At 39.9% G+C, this 25580-nt stretch overlaps 2 protein-coding genes across 4 annotated transcripts in view; one reads left to right on the top strand and one right to left on the bottom strand.

The window, feature by feature from the left end:
• POLH (DNA polymerase eta) overlaps positions 1 to 7219 on the bottom strand; it is a 35202-nt gene extending 27983 nt beyond the window's left edge. Inside the window, exons 1-2 of one of the 3 annotated variants that reach the window (XM_021692001.1) lie at positions 6970 to 7219; positions 204 to 344 (exon numbers count right to left, since the gene is read on the bottom strand). In XM_021692001.1, the coding sequence (XP_021547676.1) occupies positions 204 to 340 (137 nt within the window). In that variant the 5' untranslated portion in view covers positions 341 to 344; positions 6970 to 7219. Of the gene's footprint in view, positions 1 to 203; positions 345 to 6969 lie in introns of those variants that run through there. The other 2 variants (XM_021692003.2, XM_021692002.2) reach the window with 2 other exon arrangements.
• A 188-nt stretch (positions 7220 to 7407) lies between these two features.
• Positions 7408 to 25580, top strand: part of XPO5 (exportin 5) — a 52390-nt gene continuing 34217 nt past the window's right edge. Inside the window, exons 1-13 of the mRNA XM_044917730.1 lie at positions 7408 to 7652; positions 9079 to 9200; positions 10108 to 10180; positions 11114 to 11251; positions 11391 to 11573; positions 15072 to 15098; positions 15494 to 15679; positions 16528 to 16604; positions 19794 to 19893; positions 21104 to 21187; positions 21909 to 22034; positions 23654 to 23744; positions 25151 to 25279. Coding sequence (XP_044773665.1) covers positions 7548 to 7652; positions 9079 to 9200; positions 10108 to 10180; positions 11114 to 11251; positions 11391 to 11573; positions 15072 to 15098; positions 15494 to 15679; positions 16528 to 16604; positions 19794 to 19893; positions 21104 to 21187; positions 21909 to 22034; positions 23654 to 23744; positions 25151 to 25279 — 1441 coding nt within the window. The 5' untranslated portion in view covers positions 7408 to 7547. The remainder of the gene's footprint in view (positions 7653 to 9078; positions 9201 to 10107; positions 10181 to 11113; positions 11252 to 11390; positions 11574 to 15071; positions 15099 to 15493; positions 15680 to 16527; positions 16605 to 19793; positions 19894 to 21103; positions 21188 to 21908; positions 22035 to 23653; positions 23745 to 25150; positions 25280 to 25580) is intronic.

Here is a 25580-nt window from a genome sequence, read left to right on the forward strand (position 1 = left end):
AAAATATTACACGATCACAAACAAAAATAACTAAAATTTAACTGAACGGGCTATAAACATAATAGTAGAAACTTTTTGGTCACAGATGCCACTATTCCATCTCAAACAGCGCAGTTCAGAAATCTCAAAAACAGGACCTAACATACTGCCATGTATTCTTATAGAATAAAATAGCTGACAGTTACAATAACTATGATACATACCCACCACCCTTCCATGATTTGTACTGTACAACCGCACAAGGTTTATTCTTCAAATGAGGATTTTGCCGCTGTTCCACTTGAACAAAAAAACAGTCCATGTCCACTAGGGCAACTACCCGGTCCTGTCCAGTAGCCATTTTTCTGTAAGACAATATTTTATGGTCAGAAAAGACACCTAATCCAAAGTGCCAAGGAAAACTGTTATTTCTGTTCTTCCATTGTTGAATTATCATGAGCATGGATACTAACAAGAATGAAATAGGCATTTTCATATACTGCTGTTAGGAGAATAAATAAATAAATTGGTACAATTTTAGGAAGGTAGTAAAGCTTAGTCATCATGTCGCCTTAGTCTTCTATAATCTGTGACAGTTCCTCAGTCTTCCCTATTTTTCATGACCTTGACACTTTTGAAGAGAACTAGTCCATTACTTTGAGAATCTCTCTCAATTTAGGCTTGTCCAATGTTCCCTCTTGATTAGATTAAGGCTATACATTTTTGGCAAGAATATTATGGAAGTGATGTACTCTTCTCAGTATATCATATTGAAGAGGTACATGACATCAAAATGTGTTATTACTCGTGGTGTTAACCATGATCATTTGGTTGTGATAGTGTTTGCCAGGTTTCTCACTGTAAAGTTATTTTTACTTTTGTAATTGTTATCTCAGGGGAGATACTTTGAGATTATGCAAATATCCTGGTTTTCCTCAAACTTTCAACCATTAAGCACCTATCAGTGGGTCTTGCCTGTAACACTTTACAGTTTCTAATGGTGATTTTCTATCCATTTATGTAAACTTTTTAAGACAAAAAAAATACTACATACTATTCATATAAAAACATAGATAAAGGTATGGATGGTAGATTGGAAGAACAGACCTTATATACTTGATATCGGGCTCCCTGCTCGGCGAGAAGCCTGCTTCTCCCTCTCCCACTCCCCCTGCTTGTGTTCTCTCTCTCTGCCAAATAAAATTTAAAAAAAATTTTTTTTTAAATAATAAAATAAATTTTAAAAGTGAATTATTATAAGGGTTTTTAAAAATAAGCTTTAATATCGGGATGCCTGGGTGGCTCAGTCGGTTAAACGTCTCCCTTCGGCTCGGGTCATGATTCCAGGGTCCTGGGATCGAGTCCCACATCCGGCTCCTTGCTCAGTGAGGAGCCTGCTTCTCTCTCTCCCTCTGCCTGCCGCTCCCCCTGCTTGTGTGCTCTCTCTCTCTGACAAATAAATAAAAATCTTATTTAAAAAATAAGCTTTAATATCAATAATGTATTTGTGTAAACAAAAATTTAATTTTCCTTCATTTGCTACAAAGAGTGTTTTCTTGAACTGCTGGTCTGCTCCTGATAAATTTTTCTTTACCTTTTTAAGTAATCTGCCTAGAAAACAAAAGATTCTGTTTCGTCAAAATAATTTCCTGGGCTTCATGTTATCTTTATCAAGTCATTCATTATAGAAAAGTCTTCTTTATTAAGAGCTGAAGTTTTTTTTACAACTTGGTAACTTGCCGTATTTGCTTGCAAAGTCTTTGTCATTTCGATTAAATGGACAACTAAGTATTGTTTCACAATGACCTGTGATCCTATTTAATCAAGGGGTTTCAACCTTTTTGTTATTTTTGACAACCTTCGCCAGAAACTACACTCAGCATCTCAATACCAAACAGCCATAGCTTTGTGGACTATGTGAGCATATGAGCTTTCTCTTCATTTATTTTGTGGATCCGATGGCAAAATGTGTCCTAAGGTATCAGAAAAGTTTAAGACAGGTTATTTTTTAGGTCTGAGAATGCTCAAAAACTTTTCCATATAAACAAATGGTAACTGCTTTTTTGCTTTACACCACTTTGGTCTATGGGGTGCCTGGGTGGCTCAGTCGGTTAAGCATCTGCCTCAGGTCATGATCCCAGGGTCCTGGGATAGAGCCCTGAATGGGGCTCCCTGCTCAGCGGGGAGCCTGCTTATCCCTCTCCTCCCTACTTGTGCTCTCTCTTGCTATCTCTGTCTCTCTCCCTCAAATAAATAAATAAATAAAATCTTAAAAAAAAAGGAACGCTCTACTTTCAGATAGTGGGGTTAACCTGTATGGTATGTTAAATTATGTGGGAAGCAGTGTCAAATATGAAATAATGCTAAACCTTCTTTATGCATATCCTTGTATGGAAATATAAGTGTTCAAGAAACTATATAAAATTCCTAAAATTCTGATATATTATCAATCTTAATTCCAATTATCATTTTGAAAAGTTATCATTTTAAAATGTTATGTGTCACTTGGGGTGCCAGGGCTCAGTCGGTTAAGTGACTCTTGGTTTCAGCTCGGGTCATGATCTCAGGGTTGTGAGACTGGCCCCATGTTGGGCTCTGGGCGTGGAGTCTGCTTGGGATTCTCTCTCTCTCTCTGCCCCTCCCCCTCTTTAAAAATGTTATGTCACAAAAATACCAAATTTCCTTGCCAAATGCATTATAATGAACTCTCAGGATCTTTAACTATGGACATTTTTAAGTCTTTTGTCATTTAGAGTTGTTTGCAAATGTGTTTCATCTTCAGAAATTCATGTAAAGGACACTGATAAGTACTCTAGAATACAGGTTCTGATAACTTTTAGATCATACCACTGAACTGGGTAAGAACTGACAGGACACTAATAGAGAAACTGATGGTTTCATAAAACTGTTAACAAAAAATCAACAAGAATTCCATGGGACTGAATGAACTGATGAGGATGATTATAATTTTTATGACTTTTTGTATGAAACATTGTTGGTTCTTTAATGTTGTTTTTTTCATTTTAAAAAACCTCTTTTCTTAAGCTACCTCTGACTTACAGCAATTTGGTAAAGTATCCTTTAGAGAACACAGATGAAACAATTACTTTTTCTCCCTACCTGATCCCTCCAGAACTAAAAAATGTCAGTGAATATTCTTATTTTCGTGGGAATATAATTATCTGCATAATCTGTTCATCTTGTAACCGGACACAAAGGGAAACATTGGTTATATTACCCAGACTTTCAGTGGAATGTCATATTTGAGAAAGACATACATAGATATAATAATTAAGAAACTAAGGTTGACTTTATGGAGCCAATAAAGCCCCTTGAAAAATCAGCCTGCTACCTTGCTTACAGAGTTCCCAATAGCCTTCCTAAGGAATGTCACTTCCTGGCAAGCCCAGGAACCTCAGGGTGTTTTAGGAACCTCAAGAAGAGAGGAATTCACCTAAATTTATGGTATTGCAGGCAAGACCTACTGGCAGGTTTCTGGATTGGCTTCCTGGCCTTGAGAGGCTTTTATAAATTCAATCTGAGATTCCTTATGAAAAGTTCCAGCAAAGCAGACTTAAAAGTCTATATGGTCAATTCTTGCTGCAATGACGTAAATTCTTACTGCAATTATGTAAATAATCAGCCAAATTTAATGAGATTAAACTTATTTTACAAATTAGCCTTACTTCGACTATCTCTGATAGAAATGGGGGTGATTGTGAGACAAAGAATGTTTTAGTAATATACCTTTGTGGATATCAGATTCTGTCGCTATTATTTGTCTTTGAGGTTTTGTTTTCCACCTCTAAACTGAACTAGATCCTGAATTCTTCTAGTTTCCTCCAATATTTGGCTACAACTCTCCACACTAACATTTCCAAGTGTTATCCCACCCTTCTGACTTGGAAACACTGAGAACTAAAATTGCCCTTTCCCAAAGCCATGCAAGCCGAAGTGGGACTTGATATAAACTTAAGAGAAATCACCACAATAGTTCGTGTATAGACAATTTTTGTGCCTGTTACTGTGTGGGCCACTCAGAAAAGATCGCCAGAGACATTCAAACTGCAAACCAGGAAAATCTAAGATTGCCACTGTCTGCCCTCACTCCATCTGAAGATGCTTTGAGCCTGACATCTAGAAATCTTCTCAACTGGCTGGCTGCCTTCAGAACTCAGAAACTGGGATTATAATCTCCTCCAAACATTAACCTTTGTTTTTGTTTTTGTTTCCATAGACATACCTCTTATTAAATGCCTGAAGCAAATACTTCCACCATGTAGGCCTGTTAAAAAAAGAGACAGCAGGCCCAAAATGGAGTCACTTATACTAAGCCCATGTCACCAAACCAAGACTGAATACCTAATCTCAGTTTTAGCCCCTCCCAGTCTGTAATCTTAACCTGTCAGTCTGGAATTTCCTGGTCAGCATTAGTGCCCTGCCTTCCCCCAAAGAAAGGTGGCCTTGCTTGAAACAATCCACTCTTTGACAGTAACTTTCTTGTCATGCCCCCTTCTGCCTCTAAAAGTCTTTCATTTTGTACAGCTCTTAGGAGTTTCTTTTTGTTAGATGGGATGCTGCCCAATTCATAATCTTTGAATAAAGCCAGTAAGATCTTTACATTTATTCAGTGCTTTTTTTTTTGTTTTTTTTTTTTTAAACAGGCTTAACTTGGGGAACCCACCTGCATGACCACCTTCTGAAATGAGACACAACCTTTTAATTATTCTCAGGACTAAGAAACTGGTTCCACTGAATATGAAACAATCTAGCAACTCAGGACAGGCTCAAACCTACTTATACCATATGGCTGAAGATGTTAAAATATTTCACAATATTACCCAAATCCTTGAACAGATTTCCAGGGCTAGCTAAATAGTCAGGATCACTGACCTATTTTCATGCTGGACCCTTTCAAGTTTGGGACAAGAGCTGGAGACTGGATTTCAAACTATGGCCTGTATAATTATTTATATAAACATAACTTTTAACACACCAGCTATCCAGGTAGTTAATGTCCTCATCATTGACTCTGGCATCACAGGGTAGATTATTATGTAAACCCTGACAGTTGTTCTCCCCCACCCCTTTTTCATAAGGGAGATGCCTGATTTAAGCTTGGATTGCTGAGGCATCTGCTCCAAGATGACTATCTTGAATAAACACATAGCCAGCCAAATGACTAGATAAAGTGCCAGACCACCTCCCCCAGCTAAGACTCCTTTGTTTTAGAGTTCTTGGTTGATTTCAATAACTGGCCATTTTTTGGGTGCTTGGTTTTTTGTTTTCCATTTTCTCTCTTCCTGTACTTTAAATTCCCACTTTTTTTTTTTTTTTAACGATTTTATTTGATTGAGAGAGGGGATGGGGGGCAGGGCGGACGGGGAGAAGAGAGGGAGAAGCAGACTCCCAACTGATCAGGGAGCCCCCTACAGGGCTCAATCCCAGGATCCCGAGATCATGACCTAAGTCAAAGCAGACACTTAACCGACTGAGCCACCCAGGCTGCCCCTCCTGCTCTTCTTTTTTAAACTCACTGATGAAACTCTTGATCGCCACCCTCAATCCCAGTAAAAGCAGAACCCCGGGCCTGTTCTAGCTTGCTCCCTCTCTACCTGTAACTGTGCTGTGTGCCCAACTGGTTTGTCTTGTGAGCTCCAGGGCTTGTAAGGAATAAACTTTTTTTTTTCTTTCAAAGTTTCCTGCGAGTCACTGCTAAAGGGTGTCCTGCAATCATACTAAAAACCATAAGAACACTGGTTTGAAAAGAGATGTCTGTGGGAAGCTCACTGGAGCCCAGGTGAGTGCCCCCAAACATTTCTAACCCTAGCATTACGATCGCTAGGCTGAGATAGCACAAAACACATCCATACCAATTAAATTAGGATGTCTGGTGGTAGAAGCAAAATACCAATGCTACTTAAATATTATTTTATTTATTATTTTAAAGCATTATTACTAATAGACCAAGAGAGCACAAAACAGGGTGTGACCTGGGCATTGTGATTTTTAAAAGCTCTCCAGGCAGTTCTAGTATGTAGCAGAGATTGGAAACAACTGACCTAAAGTAAATAAGATACTTATGGAAACACCAGTAATTCATGATTTAAATATGAGAAACATAGGTTATACAGTTTAGTAAGCACTGGACTGTATTAAAAAAGGTCAACAATTAACATTCACCTTGAGAAAAGTGGCAGGCAACTAAGAATGACAGAAGATTACTGGAAAGAAAACAATGAATAAAAAATCTGAGTAATCAAGGCATTAATTCCTTATAAATTTCACTCACTGAAAACTGGAAGAATGTGTAACTTTAAACATTTGTAAGTTAAAACCATAACATGTCAGAAATCACCTTGCTTGAAAGGAAGTGGTTTTTGTGTTGCACTGGAACAGATAATGCCAGAATAAAAATAGTAAACACATTTTCTCACACACATACACATACACCCACATCCACCCCCACCCCCACCACGGAAGTACCATGCTAGATGCAAATAGCAGAAATGTAGTTTGAATAGGAAGCAGTGATTTAAGTCCAGCAAACATTTTACTGAGTAAACAAACACAAAACCCAATATGCAAACTTCAACAGATAATGAAGCTGCTGAAGTGTTCAATTTATGTATTATGCTGGAGAAAGCAAGAGCTTTTTAAAGATGGAATAATGAAATACACTCGCTGCCAAAAACCCCCCTTCCCGAATAAGGATTAGACTGTTTTGAAGTCTTATCTGTAGCACTTCAAATGATCCAAACTGCACAAGCCTTCAATAATTGTAGTTATTCATCTAGCGAAAATGCCGTTTTCCCACAAGAAAATTCCTCTTAGGGGACCATACCGGGGCCTTACGTCTCAGTGAGCATGCGTTTGTTTCACCGAATTTGGGTCCAACGTCACCACCAGCCACTGCTATAGCATAAAACCAATAGCCAAAATATTAAAAGTCTGAAAACAGCGATACCGAACGGTTCTAAATCCTCTTACCAATGTAGCAAGCACCTGGAAAAACTGCCAACCACGGACGCCAAAGATGCCGGGCTCGCTGTCCACTGGAAGATGAAGGGGTCCTGAATATCTGCCCCCTTTCCGGGACAGGACCAGTCGGTTTCGAGAGCTTTATTCCCCGTGCTGCCAGAGAAACGGACCAGAGGTCACGGACGACCCTTGACTGGGGAGCCGTCCGCACTACCCCACCGGTCTAGTGAGACTTTGCGCGCTCAGCGGCCAGCCCTCAGAATGTAGATTAGACAGCGCGCGCAGCAAAAAAGCCGTTGATGCGCCTGCGCACTGCTGCCCTTCCGTCCTCCGCTCCGCCCACTGAGAAGAAACCGTCACCCCCGGCGCCGCCACTTCCGCGGGCGCGTGCGCAGTGGCGAGTCGGGCGCGTGCGCAACCCCCGATTCTTCCAGGTTGGAGCTTCTGCAGCTCACGCTCCTCCTCCGGCTCCCCACCCCCCAGCCAGCCGCGGCCCGGTACCAGCGTGTGGTCCCGCGAGGGGAGCGGTCGGTACCTCGTGCTCACGAGACGGCCGTGGTCCGCGCTCGTGGCGCGTGGCACTGGCCATGGCGATGGATCAAGTGAACGCGTTGTGTGAGCAGCTGGTGAAAGCGGTGACGGTCATGATGGACCCCAGCTCCACCCAGCGCTACCGGCTGGAAGCCCTCAAGGTAGACGGGGTCTGGCGCCCCGGGCCTGCCCCAAGACCCTCCCCCAACCCCAGCGGTCCCCCCGCAGCCCAAAGCCCTGCTGGTTTCCCGCCCACGCAGCCCTTGGACCTCCTACCGCAACCCCGGGGGGCCTTAGCCTTTCCCCTCCCCGCCCTCCGCGCCTCTTCTCACTCCGGGCTTTCTCTGCTAACCGCGCCTCCCCTTCTCTCGGGACCCTCCGGTTCCTTGCTGTTTCTCATCTCATTACCACTTCCCACTGCCCTCTCCTCTCCCCACTTCTGTTCAGTCTTGCCCGCACCACAGCCGGATGCTTCTATTTTATTACCCCAAGCCCCACATCCCCTAGGCTTCCCGTGGCGCACGTGCCCATCACGTCCCCAACACCAGCTACATTCTTGACAGTCTCCCCTGCATTAAACGTTTCCTTGCACCCTCCTGACCCGTCCTAGTCGAGCTCCAGCCCCCCTAATGCCACTTTGTTTACATTCTTACACCTCTCACTAATCCTCTTCTGTGTCTTGGGTTATTTCTGGGCTAATTCTCCCACACCCTCCCCCCATGTTCTTTTACTGTGTTCTATTCTCAGGCTATTTTGCGCAAAGATGAACTTTTGCCACTTGCTTTGCATTTTAACAAGGGCACTTTGGTTTCCTGAAAGTAGTTTTCTTGAATCCGGATGCTCAGCTCCTGGGACTGACTCTTGTGTTGCAGTTTGGGAATGCTAATCCAAATTGGGATGCTAATAAAATGTGAACTTATTCCCACATCAAACTATGTGTGTAGGATGTGAGAGATGACCATTAGGAAAAACACCTGTGCATATATATTTTTTACAGTTTTTATTCAGTTAAGTGCTGTGTATCTTTTAAACGATGTAACTTTATAGAGTGAACATCATTTGGAGAAGACTTTACTTTTAAAAACATACAGATGTCTGCCACAGGATTTGGAATGAGAAACAGTTGGGTTCTATTAGTTTGGTTTTTTGCTATAAAATATTAAAAATATACACAAAAGTAAAGGGAATAATACTACAATGATCTTGTATATACCCCTCACCTAAATTCAGGAGTTATAAAGATTTTGCCACATTTGCTTTATTCCTTCCCCCCACCTAACTTTTTTTAAAGCAAATCCTAGAAATTGTCATTTCATCCCTATATACTTCAGGGGTATATCTCTAACAAATGATTTTTTACTCCTTTAGGTCAGACTTTTTTCAACATTATTTGGCCATAGCATGGAAAATTTATAACTATCAAAGTGAAAGGAATGTTTATCAGTTCTTTACTCATATACTATTGGTCTAGATTCTGCAGTTTAAAAATATAGCTCAGGTTGGAGTTCCGTAAGATGAAGTTTTTAAATTTTTTAATCCCCACTCTCTCTTGCCTCCTAAGGGAAATACAAACTTTTTTTGTTTCAGTTTTGTGAAGAGTTTAAAGAAAAGTGCCCTATCTGTGTCCCCTGTGGCTTGAGGTTGGCTGAGAAAACACAAATTGCCATCGTCAGACATTTTGGCCTTCAAATCCTGGAACACGTTGTCAAGTAAGGAGCTTTTGGACAGTACCACCGAAGTCTGTGAGAGAGCAAATCTTTATTTCTTATATAACTCATAGAGATAATCTTTAGGTGAGTAGAAAAGAACAACCTCCAAGAAGAAAGGAGTGATCCCCAAGAGATTATCACAGCCTCAAGAGTACTCTTATTTAAGACTTAACCTTCCTCTTTTTCAGTTTTTTCATCCATGTAAAATACATGGTACAGTCAAAGCATTCTACATATATTATCTGATAGTGGTTCAGTCAGTATTTATTGAGCTGCTACTATATGCCAGCAGATCTCAGTCTTTTTAGAATAATACAGTGTATAGGTAATAAATCTCTGGTTAGGCATTGTACTTTTAATTTTTTTTTTAAGTTTGAGCGTGTGCTTTCTCTGAATGGCGAATCTGAAGCAGGATTATATGAGAAAAACTGAAAACCCTTCCTAACTTGAGTCTCCTACCCCTAGCATCTATCAGAAGAATCAGCTTTTAAGACTTAGCCATAGTTTTTGTGTTTTGTGTTATTCATAAGCCAGCACCAGAAAAAGAGGAATTAGTGGTATCACCATTGTATTTTCTGAGAAGCAACTACATTTGTTGCAGTTGTCCCAGGTGTATATTTGCTTTTGACCTATCAGTAAAATCAAGAGGAAAAGCTAATCTGTGCACAAATCCTGTGTGAATTTCAAATAGTGCACCACTTCCTATATAGAACTTTTTCCCAAGAATTTTTCTGTTGTCAGCATTTTAGTTGAATATAGAGTGTTCTTGTCCATTTTTTGAAGGGTACAAAATCAAAAGTATAATTTCTTGGTGAAATCACTAGCATAGTATAACACAGAATCAAAGCTAGTCTCTTATGAAGACTTCTAATGTGGTTCTCTTGACCTTACACATTTTGGTGGCCAGGTTTCGGTGGAACAGCATGTCTCGATTGGAGAAGGTCTATCTGAAGAACAGTGTCATGGAGCTGATTGCAAATGTAAGGAATGATTGGTTGGAACACTTGTGTTTCAGAGGTAGTTTAGACTAAGGGTAACTTCTTTAGCATTTATGTAAAAACTAGGTCTACATAGGTCAAACAGCATGCTCAACAGGGCAGAGAAGATGAAACATTTTCAGCAGATGAACAAGATTATTAGATCTAAACTAGATTGCACTTTGCTGTTTGTTTCCTTTTATTCCAAACCGAATTACTGTATGATTTTAACAATACAAAATATGCAGTTTGAATTAGTATCAGGAATTAGGATATGACTTTAAACATGCCTAAAATCCACAGCCTTTTTTCTTTTTTTTACAAATGGCATGAAAAGTTGAATTCCCACCTTTTCCTCTCCAAAGTTGAGTGACTTTAATAGAAAAAAATCCCCTTCAAAACTATTTATCAATTTAGGATTTGTATTTTGCTGGTTCTTGGGAAACTTGATAGAAATCCTAATTAATTAATCTCGCTATCAAACTCCAGAAGAACAACGTCCCAGGAATAGTTTTTTTGGTCTTATAATGCTAGAACTATCGGTAAAATATTTAGTTTTGCTTTCCAAACTCTTATTTTATCAGCTTCTTATTGTCCTCCTTGTTTCTGTACTCTTCTACTTTGGCGCTCTTACAAAATGAAATAGTATGAGAGTCTCTTCAGTTTGTAAAGGAAAACAATGATGTCTTCCTTGCTCTGTGTGACAGTCACTTTATTAGCTGATGCCACCCTTACTTAAGCTTTAAGTGAGGAAAATGGTTAGTGAGAATGCAGGACAAGTGACTCAGACCTGGAGAGCAGGTTTGTTTACCCCGTTTAGTTTAAAAGCAAGCCTGCTGAGGAGTTGTGTACACTTTCACAGCACAGGGTTTTGGGTTTTTTAGGTTTCTTAAATTCAGTCTTGCAAACCTCTTACTATCTCTTATTCTTTTTCAGGGAACACTGAATATTTTGGAAGAAGAGAACCATATTAAGGATGTTTTGTCTCGAATTGTAGTAGAAATGATCAAGCGGGAGTGGCCACAGCACTGGCCTGATATGCTAATAGAACTAGACACCCTTTCCAAACAAGGGGTATGAAATATAACTATATTAGTTCCGTTTATTTTGGGGGGCTGTTCTGGAGTTTGTTTTGTCAACAGAAAAGAGCTTTTGGGCATACCTATAGTGAAAAAGAAGTTTCAGTTTAATTAGCTTATTTCTATTGATGCAGGAAACACAGACAGAATTAGTGATGTTTATCCTTTTACGACTGGCAGAGGATGTAGTGACCTTTCAGACACTACCCCCTCAAAGAAGAAGGGATATCCAGCAAACATTAACCCAGAACATGGAAAAGATCTTCAGTTTTCTACTTAACACGCTTCAAGAAAACGTAAACAAGTACCGACAAGTGGTAAGGGCTACCCCACCTCCCAAAAGTTCTATTTTCTAATATGAGTGGTTTTGTTGTTTGTTTTTTTGAAGTTAGAATAATCTGTCAGCAAGGAATTAGGATGTCTAATTCAGCAAAAGGAAACCATTTTATAAGCAAAAGAGAAACAGATGACAGGAAGAACTGGAACTAATTTTCCAAGAAACTCAGGTCAGTGAGTTCCCATGTTAAAAAAATAATCCTTTATAGTAAGAAACTTCTTAAAACAGTATAAAAATTGTTAATTCTTAATGTTTAAAGTATTTAAAACCCGGATTTCCGGTAGGTCAGGGTAGCATCCCTGTTAAATTTTGATGCCATATTTAGTCCTGGTCCCTTTTGCAGGAAATTGCCAGGTTTTATTTATCTTGACCACATGATTCTTGGTACAGATTTCCCCTGCTACCTGAAAGAAGAGCGTTCCCTTGAAATCTTTTGTAAGTCCAAATAGCATAGAATGAAGAAGAAATTACCATTAATTTATATGGAATAATTTCTGAACATTCCCACATCCAAAAAATAACCTCTCCTTAGCTTTTATGACACCTTAGGGACACATCTTGCTAACAGGCACACAAAATAAGTCAAGATAAAGCGCAGATGCTCCCAGACACAGTTCAAAGCTATGGCAGTTCCATGCTGAGATGCTGAGTGTAGTTCCTGGGAAAGGAACTTAGTGGTACCTCTGTAAGGTCTTGCTGTAAAACAAATATTGAAAGCTATTTTCGCTTTTTGCCTTTCTTTAAAGTAAAAGCAGAAAATCCTCCTCGGATTTCTTTCGGTTAAAGAAAACAGCTACTAATGTGGGTCTTGTGAAAAATCAAAGTTTCATAACACAAACTTACAAAAAGTGGGAAATACCTGTATTTTATTCTTCCTGGGAAGGTATTCTGCAGAAGAGGGCAAGCCAGATACTGTGTTTCCAACCATTGTCATTTTTAACAGAGAGCTTTCAGAAGAAAGCCATGTGAAAATTAATCTAGTACAGTAGTTCTCAGCAAGGGACAGTGTTGTCCCACATGTTATCACAGCTGGGGGGTTGCTGCTGGCATCTAGTGGGTAGAGGCCAGGCATATTGCTAAACATTCTGTAACACACATAATTGTTCCTCTACAATAAAGAATTATCCAACCCAAATGCCAGTAGTATTGAGGTTGAAAAACCCTGATCTAGGGATGCCTGGGTGGCTCAGTCGGTTAAGCCATCCAACTCTTGATTTCAACTTAGGTCATGATCTCAGGGTCAGGAGATTGAGCCCCACATTGGGCGCCTCACTGAACGTGGAGCCTGCTTAGGATTCTCTGTCTCCCTATCCCTCTGCCCCTCTTACCCCACCTAAAAAATAAAAGAAAAAGAAAAACCCTGATCTAGAATTCTTATATGTGCTTATTCACAAAATAGGATTAATTAAAATTAGTTATTTTTTACACCCCTGGCAATTTTTTTTTTTTAAAGATTTTATTTATTTGACAGAGAGAGAGAGGGATCACAAGTAGGCAGAGTGGCAGGGAGAGGGAGAAGCAGGCTCCCTGCTAAGCAGAGAGCCCGATGTGGGGCTCAATCCCAGTACCCTGGGATCATGACCTGAGCCGAAGGCTGACACTTAACCGACTGAGCCACCCAGGCGCCCCAGGCCCCTGGCAATTTTTAGAGAAGTATTAGATACTAACACAAATGATGGGAAGGTACTTTGAGCTGTTGGGGTGGGGAGAACTCAGAGTAAGTACCTAATATATGCCATATACTTGTTTGCACTTTGTGTGTTACTTAATCTTCAGAACAACCCTAAGAGTTAGAAAGTATAGTCTCCATTTTATGGATGAAGAAAACAAGGTCCAGAGAATAATTATTGAAGATCCCCTAGTAAATGGTTGTGGTGAACTTCAAGTCCCATTCTATAATGGCCTGTTTCCCCCAGAATATCTCCCCAAGATTTTTCAAAAGAAAATGTCAGGAAAATACTTGCACTTAAAAACTTAGGTGTATTGAGGGTGAAGGAGGTATTTTTTTTCCTTTTCACCTAGGAGATTTAATCTGTGGGAGAAGGGGGACAATTTATGACTCCTTAGATGCCCCAGCAGTCTAGCCAGCATGCCTGCGCAGGGCTGATGAGTGATGGTCTGAGACGTTAGAAACACATCCGCTGCAGTGTTTTTCTTTAGCCTCAGTTTCAGTTCCCTTCATCTGTTAAACCAGACTACCTCTTGTGTCCAAGACCAGAGCACACCAGGAGCTGTCTTGTGTACCTGGAACAACGTCTTTTGCTTGAGAAGTTGCATCCCTTCTTCCATTCCTTTTCTCCTTTCCTCCCTTCTCTCTTTCCATCTCAGCTTCTTACTCCCTTCTCTTCCCCTTCTCGCCTTCCATCCCCTCACCTTCCCAGTTGGGGTGGGGAGGGTAGGTTGAATGGTAAACGCGACAGGATGAGTAGGCTCGCTATCCCTGTCCAGTGACCTGGGCCCTGGTCCAAGGGGACCTATAGGATTGGAGTGGGAGTGAAAAATTGTTGGAGAGGAAAGACTAGACTTGGCTCTTGTCACTTGGATTCCTTTTCCTTCTTGGACAGCATCAGTAGATGCTGGTGTGAGAGGGTTCTCCTCTCTGCCCATTAACACTTCTATTCCGTCACTGATGATGAAGACTTAATACTTGTCCTTTATTAACAAACGTATTTTTTAAAAGTTGAGAAGAGGAATTGTAGAACAAATCCTTTATAGTCCTAATGGCAGTGAGTTTTTCAGGTGCTTCAAAAGTTGTTATTCCTGCTTCTGTTCCCCTTTACCTGTCTTCAGGAGTTATTCTTCATTTTAATTTCAGAAGTTTTTTTGGAAAATAATAGTTTTGTACATGTAAATTATAAGCATTGTGTAGTATTTATGGAATTTAAAGTATAAGGGTAGAAATCAGTTATAACTGTACATTTACTGAATGGACATTATTTTTATCTATTCAGCATGTGATATTTTTGTGTGTGTGATTTTCCTGTGTTATGTCCATACATACATGGTCATAAATTATGTTCATTCAACTTTGTCTCGCCTTTTTCCATTTATATTACATCATTTCAATATTCTTTTGCTAGTTATAATTTGTCTTTATTTGAATATGAAAAAATGCCCATACTTGGTTTTGAATTACATTTCTTTGATCCCTAGCAGTGTGGAGCCTTATTTATTCATCTGTTGTATTTCTTTCTAAACAGTGTGCTTTGAAACTGTCTTTGTGGACTTAATGTTGTAACAAATTTGTGTAAGCTCTTTAGATACTAACTTTTTGTCATATTGCTAAAATTCAGATAACCTTTCCTTAGGGGAAATAGTAGCTAAATTTTCTTAATGCACTTGTATTCTTTTCCAAGGTTAAAAGTGGAGTCTGTATTTAAAATCATTATTCAAGGGACTTTATTAAGTGGGTGGAAAGTTACTTACATAGCCTTTTGCTCATTAAAAACATTGGATCCTTATACTTCTTTTCTTTCAGAAGACAGATAATTCTCAGGAGTCAAAGGTAAGAGCTCTTGTGGAGTTGGAAGGAGACTTCTTTGAGGCTTTCAGGTACAGAGATGCATATACCTAGTGGTAACCTCAGCCTTGGTTTAGATGATCACTGAGCAATGGTAGAAGGGAGTTAGAATTGCCGTATTTCCAATTTATCAGAGGAGATGAAATGGCTACATGCGCCAGTATGATCTCATTGACAGACACTGAGAATGCTGTTGTTTGAGAAGTTGTGCATCAAAAGAAGACCTTTGAGTGCTCTGTCTGGCTCTTACATGAGTATGTTTTTTTTAAAAAAATTGTTTTCTTTTTAGAATTAGAGAATAGGAGGAGCTAAGGTATAACCACAGCCTCTTTGTCTGTTAGTGAGGACTTAATGATTAAAAGTTATTTCTTTTCACGCAGGCCCAAGCAAACTGTCGAGTAGGAGTCGCAGCGCTGAATACTCTAGCAGGCTACATTGACTGGGTGTCCATGAGTCATATCACTGCTGAAAACTGTAAGCTTTTAGAGATGCTCTGCCTGCTTCTGAATGAACAGGAACTTCAGTTGGGAGCAGCTGAGTGTCTTCTCATTGCAGTCAGCAGAAAAGTAAGTTACCACTTCAAACTGACTTTTATCCTCAGAGTCTCTACGGGGTGTGTATGTGTGTCTAATTGTACGTTGTGGCAGAAAGACATTGGAAAGTTTGGGATTTATTTTTACCTGACACCAATTTAATTATCTGCCTCCAACCTCTTTGGACTGTAGTTTGCCTGTATTCTAGGGATCCATTGGCAGCATATACAGAGATGTGTTGGACTACCTTATTTTTGAAATCTCTATGAATCTTGGCACTTCACACTGAAGAAACAAGATGAAAGTAATACTAAAATTTGGGGCCCCTGGGTGGCTCAGTCGTTAAGTGTCTGACTTCGGCTCAGGTCATGATCTCAGGGTCCTGGGATCGAGCCCCACATCGGGCTCCCTGCTCGGCAGGAAGCCTGCTTCTCGCTCTCCCACTCCCCCTGCTTGTGTTCCCTCTCTCGCTGTGCCTCTGTCAAATAAATAATAAAATCTTTTAAAAAAAGAAAGTAATACTAAAATTTAAAACTCAGTGTTATGTCAAAGAGTCTTAGGTGGTAGCTACACTGGCTTTATATTGGCCTGGGCTAACAAATGGGACTGTGACTCTTTTCTCCATAGGAATATTATCTTTAGATGTAATTTACTTTGTTTTCATATCAGCGTTATTGCCCAACACATTTAAAAATAGAAGAGAGAGAAATCCAGTTTTGATTTTAAAGAATCGGCCTTTTTTCCAGTGTTTAGTTTGCCCTGGGACTGTGAGAGATTGTGAAGTCAGTATATTTGATTATATAGGTATAGAAGATGTTAGTATTTGGAGGTTTTTAATAACAGAGTTTGTATTACCTGTCTTTCCCTAAAATTGATTCTAGGGCAAGTTGGAAGACCGGAAGCCCTTGATGGTCTTATTTGGGGATGTTGCCATGCATTATATACTCTCTGCTGCACAGTGAGTATCTACTCTTCTATGTGTTTTCTGATTTCTTTGTCATTTCTGTAGTTTATACCAATATATCTGAAGTTCCTATCTGAATATTGGCAGTCAGTTGACAGTGTTTTTAATTTGAAAGGCAGTCGTAAAGGAACTTTTTAACCTTTTTAAAGACTTTATGCTGGAAAGAAGTTGTGGCCGTTGACTCTATACCCAGTCACTTTCACAGTTTTCCCCATTCTTCCCAGACAGCTCATCTCCTTGATTCTGTTTGCTTCTGGTGATCCCCAAGCCTGCTAGTAGCGCTGGTGCCTAGGCCTGAGAATGCTCTGATCTTCTGGACCAGAGTCTGCCCCAGGGCCTGCCTTGACTGCAGAACTCCAGACGCTGCTCCCTCCTCTCCTGCTCAAAGTAATCAATGCCTAAAGTGCTGAGGCTCTTGGAAGCAGCAGGAACAGTGTGTTCGATGAGAAATGTATGCATGGGACCTGCAAACACATTCTGTGTCCTAAAATAATGGCTTCCACTTTCTTTCATTTTTAATTGCTTTGGAAAACACTTGACCATTTCCTGATAATGTGTTTCTTACTAGGAAGGCAGGTAGAACTGTACTACAAAGACAGTTAAAGCCGTCATAGCATCTTTTTTTTTTTTTGGATACCCTTTCCTTAGTCTCAGGGACAAATGAAAAGATATGAGATACACATGTATTACTTAAAATCTCTTACTGTCCATTCCAACACAGCTTTTATGATGGCTTTCTTTTCTCTGCAGACTAGCTCTGTTTTTAAGGGATCCTTTTAATTAAATTCATAACATGTCTTTTGGATGGCCACTGTAGTTGACTGTTCCCCAGGCCCATTTCTTAGTTCCATAGAAACCATGACATTCACACAGAGGTGTCCCATCTCTGTTGTGTTACTTACTGGTACTGGTTAGTAAAGCTATGATTTGAATCAGGCAATCAGACTCGAGTCCTGCACTAGAAACTGTAATGCCGTATTATCCCTCAACATGGCTAGAGCCCAGGTCTTCTTACCCCGAGGCCCATGCTTTTTACATTATACTCTGCCTCAGGAACACAGCTAATATGACTGCTGTACACACTAGTTATTACTAATTCTTACTAGTGTGAATAGTCCTGCATCATTTCAGGTCAGGTTTTGCCACCAAAAAAGTTATTATTTTTTTTTTTAGGGATGCCTGGGTGGCTCAGTCGGTTAAGCATCTGCCTTCAGCTCAGGTCATGATGCCAGGGGCCTGGGATCGAGTCATGCATTGGGCTCCATGCTCGGCGGGGAGTCTGCTTCTCCTTCTGCCTCTGCCACTCCCCTGGCTTGTGCTTTCTCTCTCTGACAAATGAATAAATAAAATCTTAAAAAAAAAAAAGATTTTATGTATTTTTATGAGAGAGAGAGAGAGAGAGAGAGCGTGCATGCGCATGGTAGGAGAGGGGAGGAGCAGAGGGAGAAGCAGACATGAGCCAGGAGTCCAACGCAGGACTTGATCCCAGGACCTGGAGATCATGACCTGAGCCGAAGGTAGACACTTAACCGACTGAGCCACCCAGGCACCCCTTTTTTAAAGAGTTATTTGGATTCTAAAATAGTAGCTAAGGGATTACACATCTGAACTAAATGACTTCGAGAAGTGACACACAAAGTTATGTTTTTATTTATTTTTTTTTATTTTTTTAAAGATTTACGTTTTTAAGAGCAATTTCAGGTTCACAGCAAAATTCAGCACAGGTGCAGAGCTTTCCCGTGCTCCCCCCACATGCATAGCCTCTCTCATTAACAACATCCCCAACCAAAGTGGTACATTTGTTACAATTGATGAACCTACACTGACACATTATAATCATCCAAAGTCCATAGTTTACTTTAGGGTTCACTTCTTGGTGTTGTACATTCTGTGGGTTTCAACAAATGTGTAATAACATGTATCATTACAGTATCTTACAGAGTATTTTTACTGCCCGAAAAATCCTCATTGCTCTGCCTATTCATCTCTCCTCTCACACCCCAGCATCTGGCAACAACTGATCTGATCTTTTTACTTTCTCCATAGTTTTGCCTTTTCCAGAATGTCATATAGTTGGAATCATATAACCTTTTCAGATTGACTTCTTTCAGTTGGTAACATGCATTTAGAGTTTTCCTATGTGTTTTTATGGCCTTGATAGCTCATTCCTTGTTAGCAGTGAATAATATCCCATTGTCTGGTTGTACCGGTTTATTCATTCACCTATCAAAAGACATCTTGGTTGCCTCCAAATTTTGCCAGTTATAAATAAAGCTGCAATAAACACCTAGATTTAACATGTTATGAACACGCAGGTCTTTGTGTGAACGTATTTTCAACTCCTTTGGGTAAATACTAAGAAGCATGATTGCTGGATTGTTAAGAGTATGCTTAGTTTTGTAAGAAACTCAAATTGTCTTCAAAGTGGCTATACCATTTTGCATTCTCACCCGCAATGAATGAGAGTTCCTGTTGCTCCACATCCTCCACCACCATTTGGTGTTGTCATTGGTCTGGATTCTGGCCATTCTAATAGGTATGAAAGGTATCTTATTTGAATTTGCAATTTCCTGATGACATATGATGTGGAGCATCTTTTCATATGTTTATTTGTCATCTGTTTATCTTTGGTGAGATGTCTGTTAAGCTTTTTGGCCTATGTTTTAATCAGGTTGTTTCCTTATTGTTGAGTTTTAAGAGTTCGTTATATATTTTGGATAACGGTCCTTTTTTAGATGTGACTTTTGCAGATATTTTCTCCCAGTCTGTGGCTTGTCTTTTCTTTCTCTTGATTATAGCCCTTTTAATTTTGTCAGTGGTATAAGGAATTGTTACATGCTTTCCTACACATCTCTCTTTAAGTCCTCCCTGGGCATCAACAAATGCCTATAAGTATATGCATTGTTGTATGAAGTCATGCTTAGAGTTTACATTATTAATCCAAAATACTCAAGGACCATATAATGTGCAGAACTAGAGTGCTTCTTTGAGGGGTAAGATTGCATTGAACCCTGTTCCTCATATTGATCCTTCAGTGTTTGGTTTGAGTTTTTTTGGTTTTTTAATTTTAACAATCAACAGAAATTTGAATGTTGAAGCACAGACCACATACAGCTCCATTTGGTGGGAATCTTTTTGGTTCTCTTGATACGCAACTAATCACAGTATTTTCTCATCTTACAGGACTGCTGATGGAGGAGGCTTGGTAGAAAAACACTATGTCTTCCTGAAGAGACTCTGTCAGGTGTTGTGTGCTCTGGGCAATCAGCTGTGTGCATTACTGGTGAGCACTTACTTTCTGGAGAGTTTCAGGGCCATTTGAACAGAGCATTTAGAAAGTTATATTTGTATAATGAGTGGAACATGCCATTAATTTTAGCCTTGTGGAGCATTGCTCTACAGGTTATGTCATACAATTTTATAGATTAAGTTATTGTAACAGGGTTTGAATGATGTAAATTTCTTTTAACAAGTCAGTTATTGATGTTAACAGGAAACATCCACATCTGTTATTCCATAAAGTCAACATTACTATTCTTGTGAATTTTGGTACTTATAGAACATCAGTTTGCTGAATGCATTACCCTTTAGAGTCCTATTAGATCATGAAATATTATGTGTTTGAATAAAGAACCCTTTTCCCAAATTTAAAGGATTGTATTATTGATCATAAAAGAAAACTTTAGTGTGATTGACCTAGAAATACCTGTCTTTAGGGAAATATTTAATAACTCATAAGTTGAGAGATAGGACATTGCTACAGACATTTGTGTCTGATGTTATGCCTTTTTATGGTGGTTTGAATGGCTAGAGAGGATAGAGCTTCAGACATACGATATATACCATCAAATGGTTGTTTAATAGATTTGGTCACAGAGATATGAGTAGACTAGGTGTGAAGAAATAATACAGATTTTTTCTTTCTGTGATTTCTGAAATGAATGCTCTTTTTCATTTTAGTATTTGACTACAGAATGAGTTTTAATGATGATGATTAAGGAGGTAAAGCACCTTTCCTCTTTTTAGCCCTTGAATTGATGCCTTCCTTAGGTCACAAGGAAGTATAAAGTCCTTTCAAAACTGAAATTTGTGAGGGTTTAAGTTCTGTACAGTTGACCCTTGAACGACACAGGTTTGAACTGCATGGGTCCACTTAGACACATATTTTTTGATAAATACATGCAGTTCTGTAAATGTATTTTCTTTCTTAAAATTTTCTTAATAACTTTTTTTTTTTAGCATTCTTTATTGTAAGGACACAGTATATAATATATATATAAAATATGTGTTATGTGTTAATCAGTTTACATTATCAGTAAGGCCTCCGGTCTATAGGAGGCTGTTAAGTTTTGGGGGAATGAAAAGTTATATGTGGATTTTTGACCCTTAGCCCCCGTGTTCAAGAGTCAGCTGTGTTTGTTACCCTACTCCTCCCACTATCCTCTTCCACCCCCCATCAACGTCACTGATGTAGTGGTCTTTTTGTCCCTCAGGGTGTGGATTCTGATGTAGAAACACCAGCAAACTTTGGAAAATACCTGGAATCTTTCCTTGCTTTCACAACCCATCCAAGTCAGGTAAACGTTATGTAGGCAACGTCTGAAAATTTTAGTTAGGTAAACCAAAATCAGGCACTACGGCTTGAAATAATTAGCAGCTCAGTGTTTAAAATTCTGACTCTTAAGGCCCTAGGAAATAACTCTAGTGTGATTTCATTAAGAGAATTGTTGAGTCGTCTTCCTGAGCCAAGTGTTGCACCGTCTAGGTCAACAGCTTTTTCCCGCAGGTAATACTCTGCTGATACTCAATCAGATGTGAGGTGTGTCCTGGGTGATTTGCTACCAAAGGCATTTTAAATGCAAAAGTCTAATTGATTGTGTTATAAAATTAATTTCACACGTTTCAGGTTTTCCTTGTAGTACCACCCTGAGATTCCCATGTCCTTTTTTGCCCTTAAAGTGGTAGAGGGGTACCTGGCTGGCTCAGTCGGTAGAGCATGCAACTCTTTTTCTCCAGGTTGTTCGAGCCCCACATTGGGCATAGAGCTTACATAGAAAAAAAGAAGAAAAAGTGGTAGAGCTCGGCTGACACTCCAGGACTTACACCTGACCCATAGTTTGTCTTAACAGGCAGTCATTACTGATAGAGTACAATATGGACAGTTTCAAAGTATTATAGAGATTTATTTCCATGAAAAAATATTGTTGATAATTGTTGGGCTAAGTAATAATCTTGGTTATATAAAATCCAAATCCTTAAACTGAGGTTTTTCTTTTTTTTTTCCCCCACCCCCTTTAGTTTCTACGCTCTTCAACTCAAATGACTTGGGGGGCCCTTTTCCGGCATGAGATCCTATCCCGTGACCCTTTGCTATTAGCAATAATACCAAAATATCTTCGTGCTTCTATGACTAACTTGGTCAAGGTAGGCAATGGGAATCAAAATGTGGAATGGAATGCCTGGGTGGCTTAGTCAGTTCAGCGTCTCAGTTTCGGCTCAGGTCATGATCTTAGGGTTGTGGGATCGAGCTCCACATTGGGCTCTGCGCTCAACAGGGAGTCTGCTTGGGATTCTGTCTCTCCTGCCCCTTCCCCTGCTCACTTGCTCATTCTCTCTCAAATAAATCTTAAACAAAACAGGGTGCCTGGGTGGCTCAGTCAGTTGGGTGGCTGCCTTCGGCTCAGGTCATGATCCCAGGGTCCTGGGATCGAGGCCCACATCGGGCTCCCTGCTCAGCGGAGACCCTGCTTCTCCCTCTCCCTCTGTCTACTGCTCTGCCTACTTGTGCTCTCTCTCTCTATCTCTGTTAAATAAATAAATAAAAATCTTTAAAACAAAACAAAACATGGAATGTAGGTGAATACATATAATAAGACTTAGATTGGCATTACTGACAGCCCATTTTGGTCACCAAGATCCCATCGTTAGGCATATTATTCTCTTATTCACCAAGAAGAAGGCAGTCCAAACTGGTTATTATATACACTTTTTCATATTTTGGAGCACTTCTATACAAAGTACTGGGCTAAGTGCTAGGAAGAAGAACAAGAGCTGTGACCCATGACCATGCAGTGGGATGATGCTTTTCCCAGTTTAAAAGCAGGCAGGGTGGCGCCTGGGTGGCTCAGGTGGTTAGGCATCTGCCTTCGGCTCGGGTCATGATCTCAGGGTCCTGGGATCGAGCCCCACATCGGACTCCCTGCTCACTGGGGAGCCTGCTTCCCCTTCTTACTCCGCTACTCCCTCTGCTTGTGCTCTCTTGCTCTCTCCGTCAAATAAATAAATAAAATCTTAAAAAAAAGAACTTGGGTGCAGGAGCTCATGCATTTCAGTCTAATAATAATAATAATAAAAGCAGGCAGGGTGGAGCCAAGATTCCAAGATGAAGTCCTATGTGATTGTTTCTGAAGGTCTAGTGAGGGTCTAAAGGTGAGTGAGAAGGGAGGACGGAAAGTGGAAGCAAATTGCTCACCACTTCAGTAGAATTGCTTGTGAATTCCCTGAGATCTACTAAGGCCTCTTGTAGCTGACAGATGCTTAATCTTGATTTTTAAAAGTCAGAGAATGGCACCTATATAAGGGTCCTCCTATTTCCTCAAGGAATACACCTAGCACTTGGCACCCTGTTCTCATTCTCTGCCATGGTCTTCAGGACTTTTTGAGTGGAACATGCAAAGTTCCATGCTTATTCCCAGGGTTCAGCATTGAAGGACACAGATCGTTCTCAATTCTTTCTTGGTTATTGCATGGTGTATTAGCATTTGGGACAGGTTTATACTCAGATACCGTAAACACAATCCAGAACTTAATTCTCCCTGAGGAATCTGGAGGAGAACATCAAATGAGTTTTCTCTTATCTACCACTCTCGGAATTACTGGAACTAGAAGAAAACTGTGGACTTGGGGTAGACCAGAAGCTTATAGAAGATCTCATGCAAACCCTTAACTCTTCTTAAATTAAAAAGGGCTTGAGCTCCTAGAGTTTAAACCTCTTTGGGTAGGTCTGTTTTTTTCCCCTACCCCAATTATCTTTCTCTTTGCAGATGGGCTTTCCTTCTAAAACAGACAGCCCTAGCTGTGAATACTCTCGGTTTGATTTTGATAGTGATGAGGACTTCAATGCTTTCTTCAACTGTAAGTGATAGTAGCCTGGAATTTCTGCCAGTCATCTGAGAATGGCATCTAGTATTAGGAATCATGGTGCCTGACCCTTAGGGTTCTATATTAAAGGGCCCAAGATCTGGACAAGCAGCCTGTTTAATCTCTAGTTTCACATTGCAGCAGGTACTGGGATAGCGCTCATTCCAAGTATAGTATTCTCTTTTGCGCGTTGCATTACACGCACACACATGCACGCACACATACGCAGCCTTTGGACTTTGGCGTTTTGGCATAGTAACTATATGTAAGGCACTTGAATTTTTTTATACCTAGGATTAAATACTACCTTACCTTGCTGGTCTTCTAAAAAAGGAAGAACCCACATTCTGATAACCTAATTCTGTTCTGGGTTTTTTGTAGTCTGGCTGGTCCCCCCTTCCTTTTTTTTTTTTAAATAACATCTTTATGAGATACAGTTTGTTTACCACAACATTCACTCGTTTATAGTATATAGTTCAGTGGTTTTTTTCTATTTTCAGAGTTGTGCAACTATTGCCACAATTTGCGGACATTTTCATGACCCCAAGAATCCCTGTCAGCCATCCCCAGTCCCCTCATCCCTCCCAGCTCCAGGCAAACCAGTAATCCACTTTCTGTTTCTACATTTCACCTACTCTGAACATTTCATATAAACAGATTATACGATATATGGTCTCTTGTAACTGCCTTCTTTCACTTAGGGTTATGTCTTTAAAATTCACCCATATTGTGGCATGTATCAGTACTTTGTTTCTTTTTATTGCCAATATTTCATTGTATGGGCGTACCACATTTTATTCATCCATTTCATAAGTTGGATATTTGAGTTGTTTCTACTTCTTGGCTGTTGAGAATAATGCTGCTATTGGGGTGCGTGGCTGGCTCAGTCACAGTATACAACTCTTGGTCTTGGAGTCATGAATTCAAGCTCCTCGTTGGGCTAGAGCTTACTTTAAAAAAAAAAAAGGAATAATGCTGCTGTACCATTTATGTACAAGTTGAGTGGACAGACATGTTTTTATTTCTCTTGGGTGTATGTCTGTATTCGATCATATAGTAATGTCACGTTTAATGTTTTGAGGAACTGCCAGGCTGTTTTCCACAGCAGCCACACTGTTAACATCTGCACCAACCTAATCTTTTATTAATTCCAACAGAAATGGGAGACCGCTTTTAGTTTGCCTCTTAGAGGATTGAGCTGGTAGGGCGGCTTCCAGAGACAATTTACTTTTAAAATTTTCTGAATTCGTTAATCTTTATTGAACATGTGTTACATCCAGAGCATAAATCTGTAGAACAGAGTTTCTTTGAACACTTTACTCCTGGGATGGATAAATGAATGAACATTAACTAAGTACCTCTTATCTGCCAGGTACTGATTTATGTCTTTCTCTTGGCAGCGTCCCGGGCCCAACAAGGAGAGGTAATGAGGTTAGCATGTCGTTTGGATCCTAAGACTAGCTTCCAGATGGCTGGGGAGTGGCTAAAGTATCAGCTGTCAACTTCTGTTGATACTGGATCCATGAACTGTAAGGTTTTTTTTATTTCTAAACATTAGTGAAGTATTATATCAAATATACATAGGAAATAAGCCTTGTAAGCCACACTTCAGAACAGCATGCTAATAAGCATTCGAAAATGATCTGTTTAAATTAGGGTAAAATCATGTCCCTGTCAGTCTTGCCTTCATTTTTCTTTCCTAACAGAATGAACCAGTTGCTCATTGTTGATTATATTACTTCACTGTTGGCACCATCTTAGCAAGTTGCATGTCTAGACTTTTTAAAGCTTTTCTACCAAATTCTCGCATAGAACCACTCCTAAACTTAG

This window comes from Neomonachus schauinslandi, chromosome 8, assembly GCF_002201575.2.
Source record: "Neomonachus schauinslandi chromosome 8, ASM220157v2, whole genome shotgun sequence".
Lineage (NCBI taxonomy): Eukaryota > Metazoa > Chordata > Mammalia > Carnivora > Phocidae > Neomonachus > Neomonachus schauinslandi.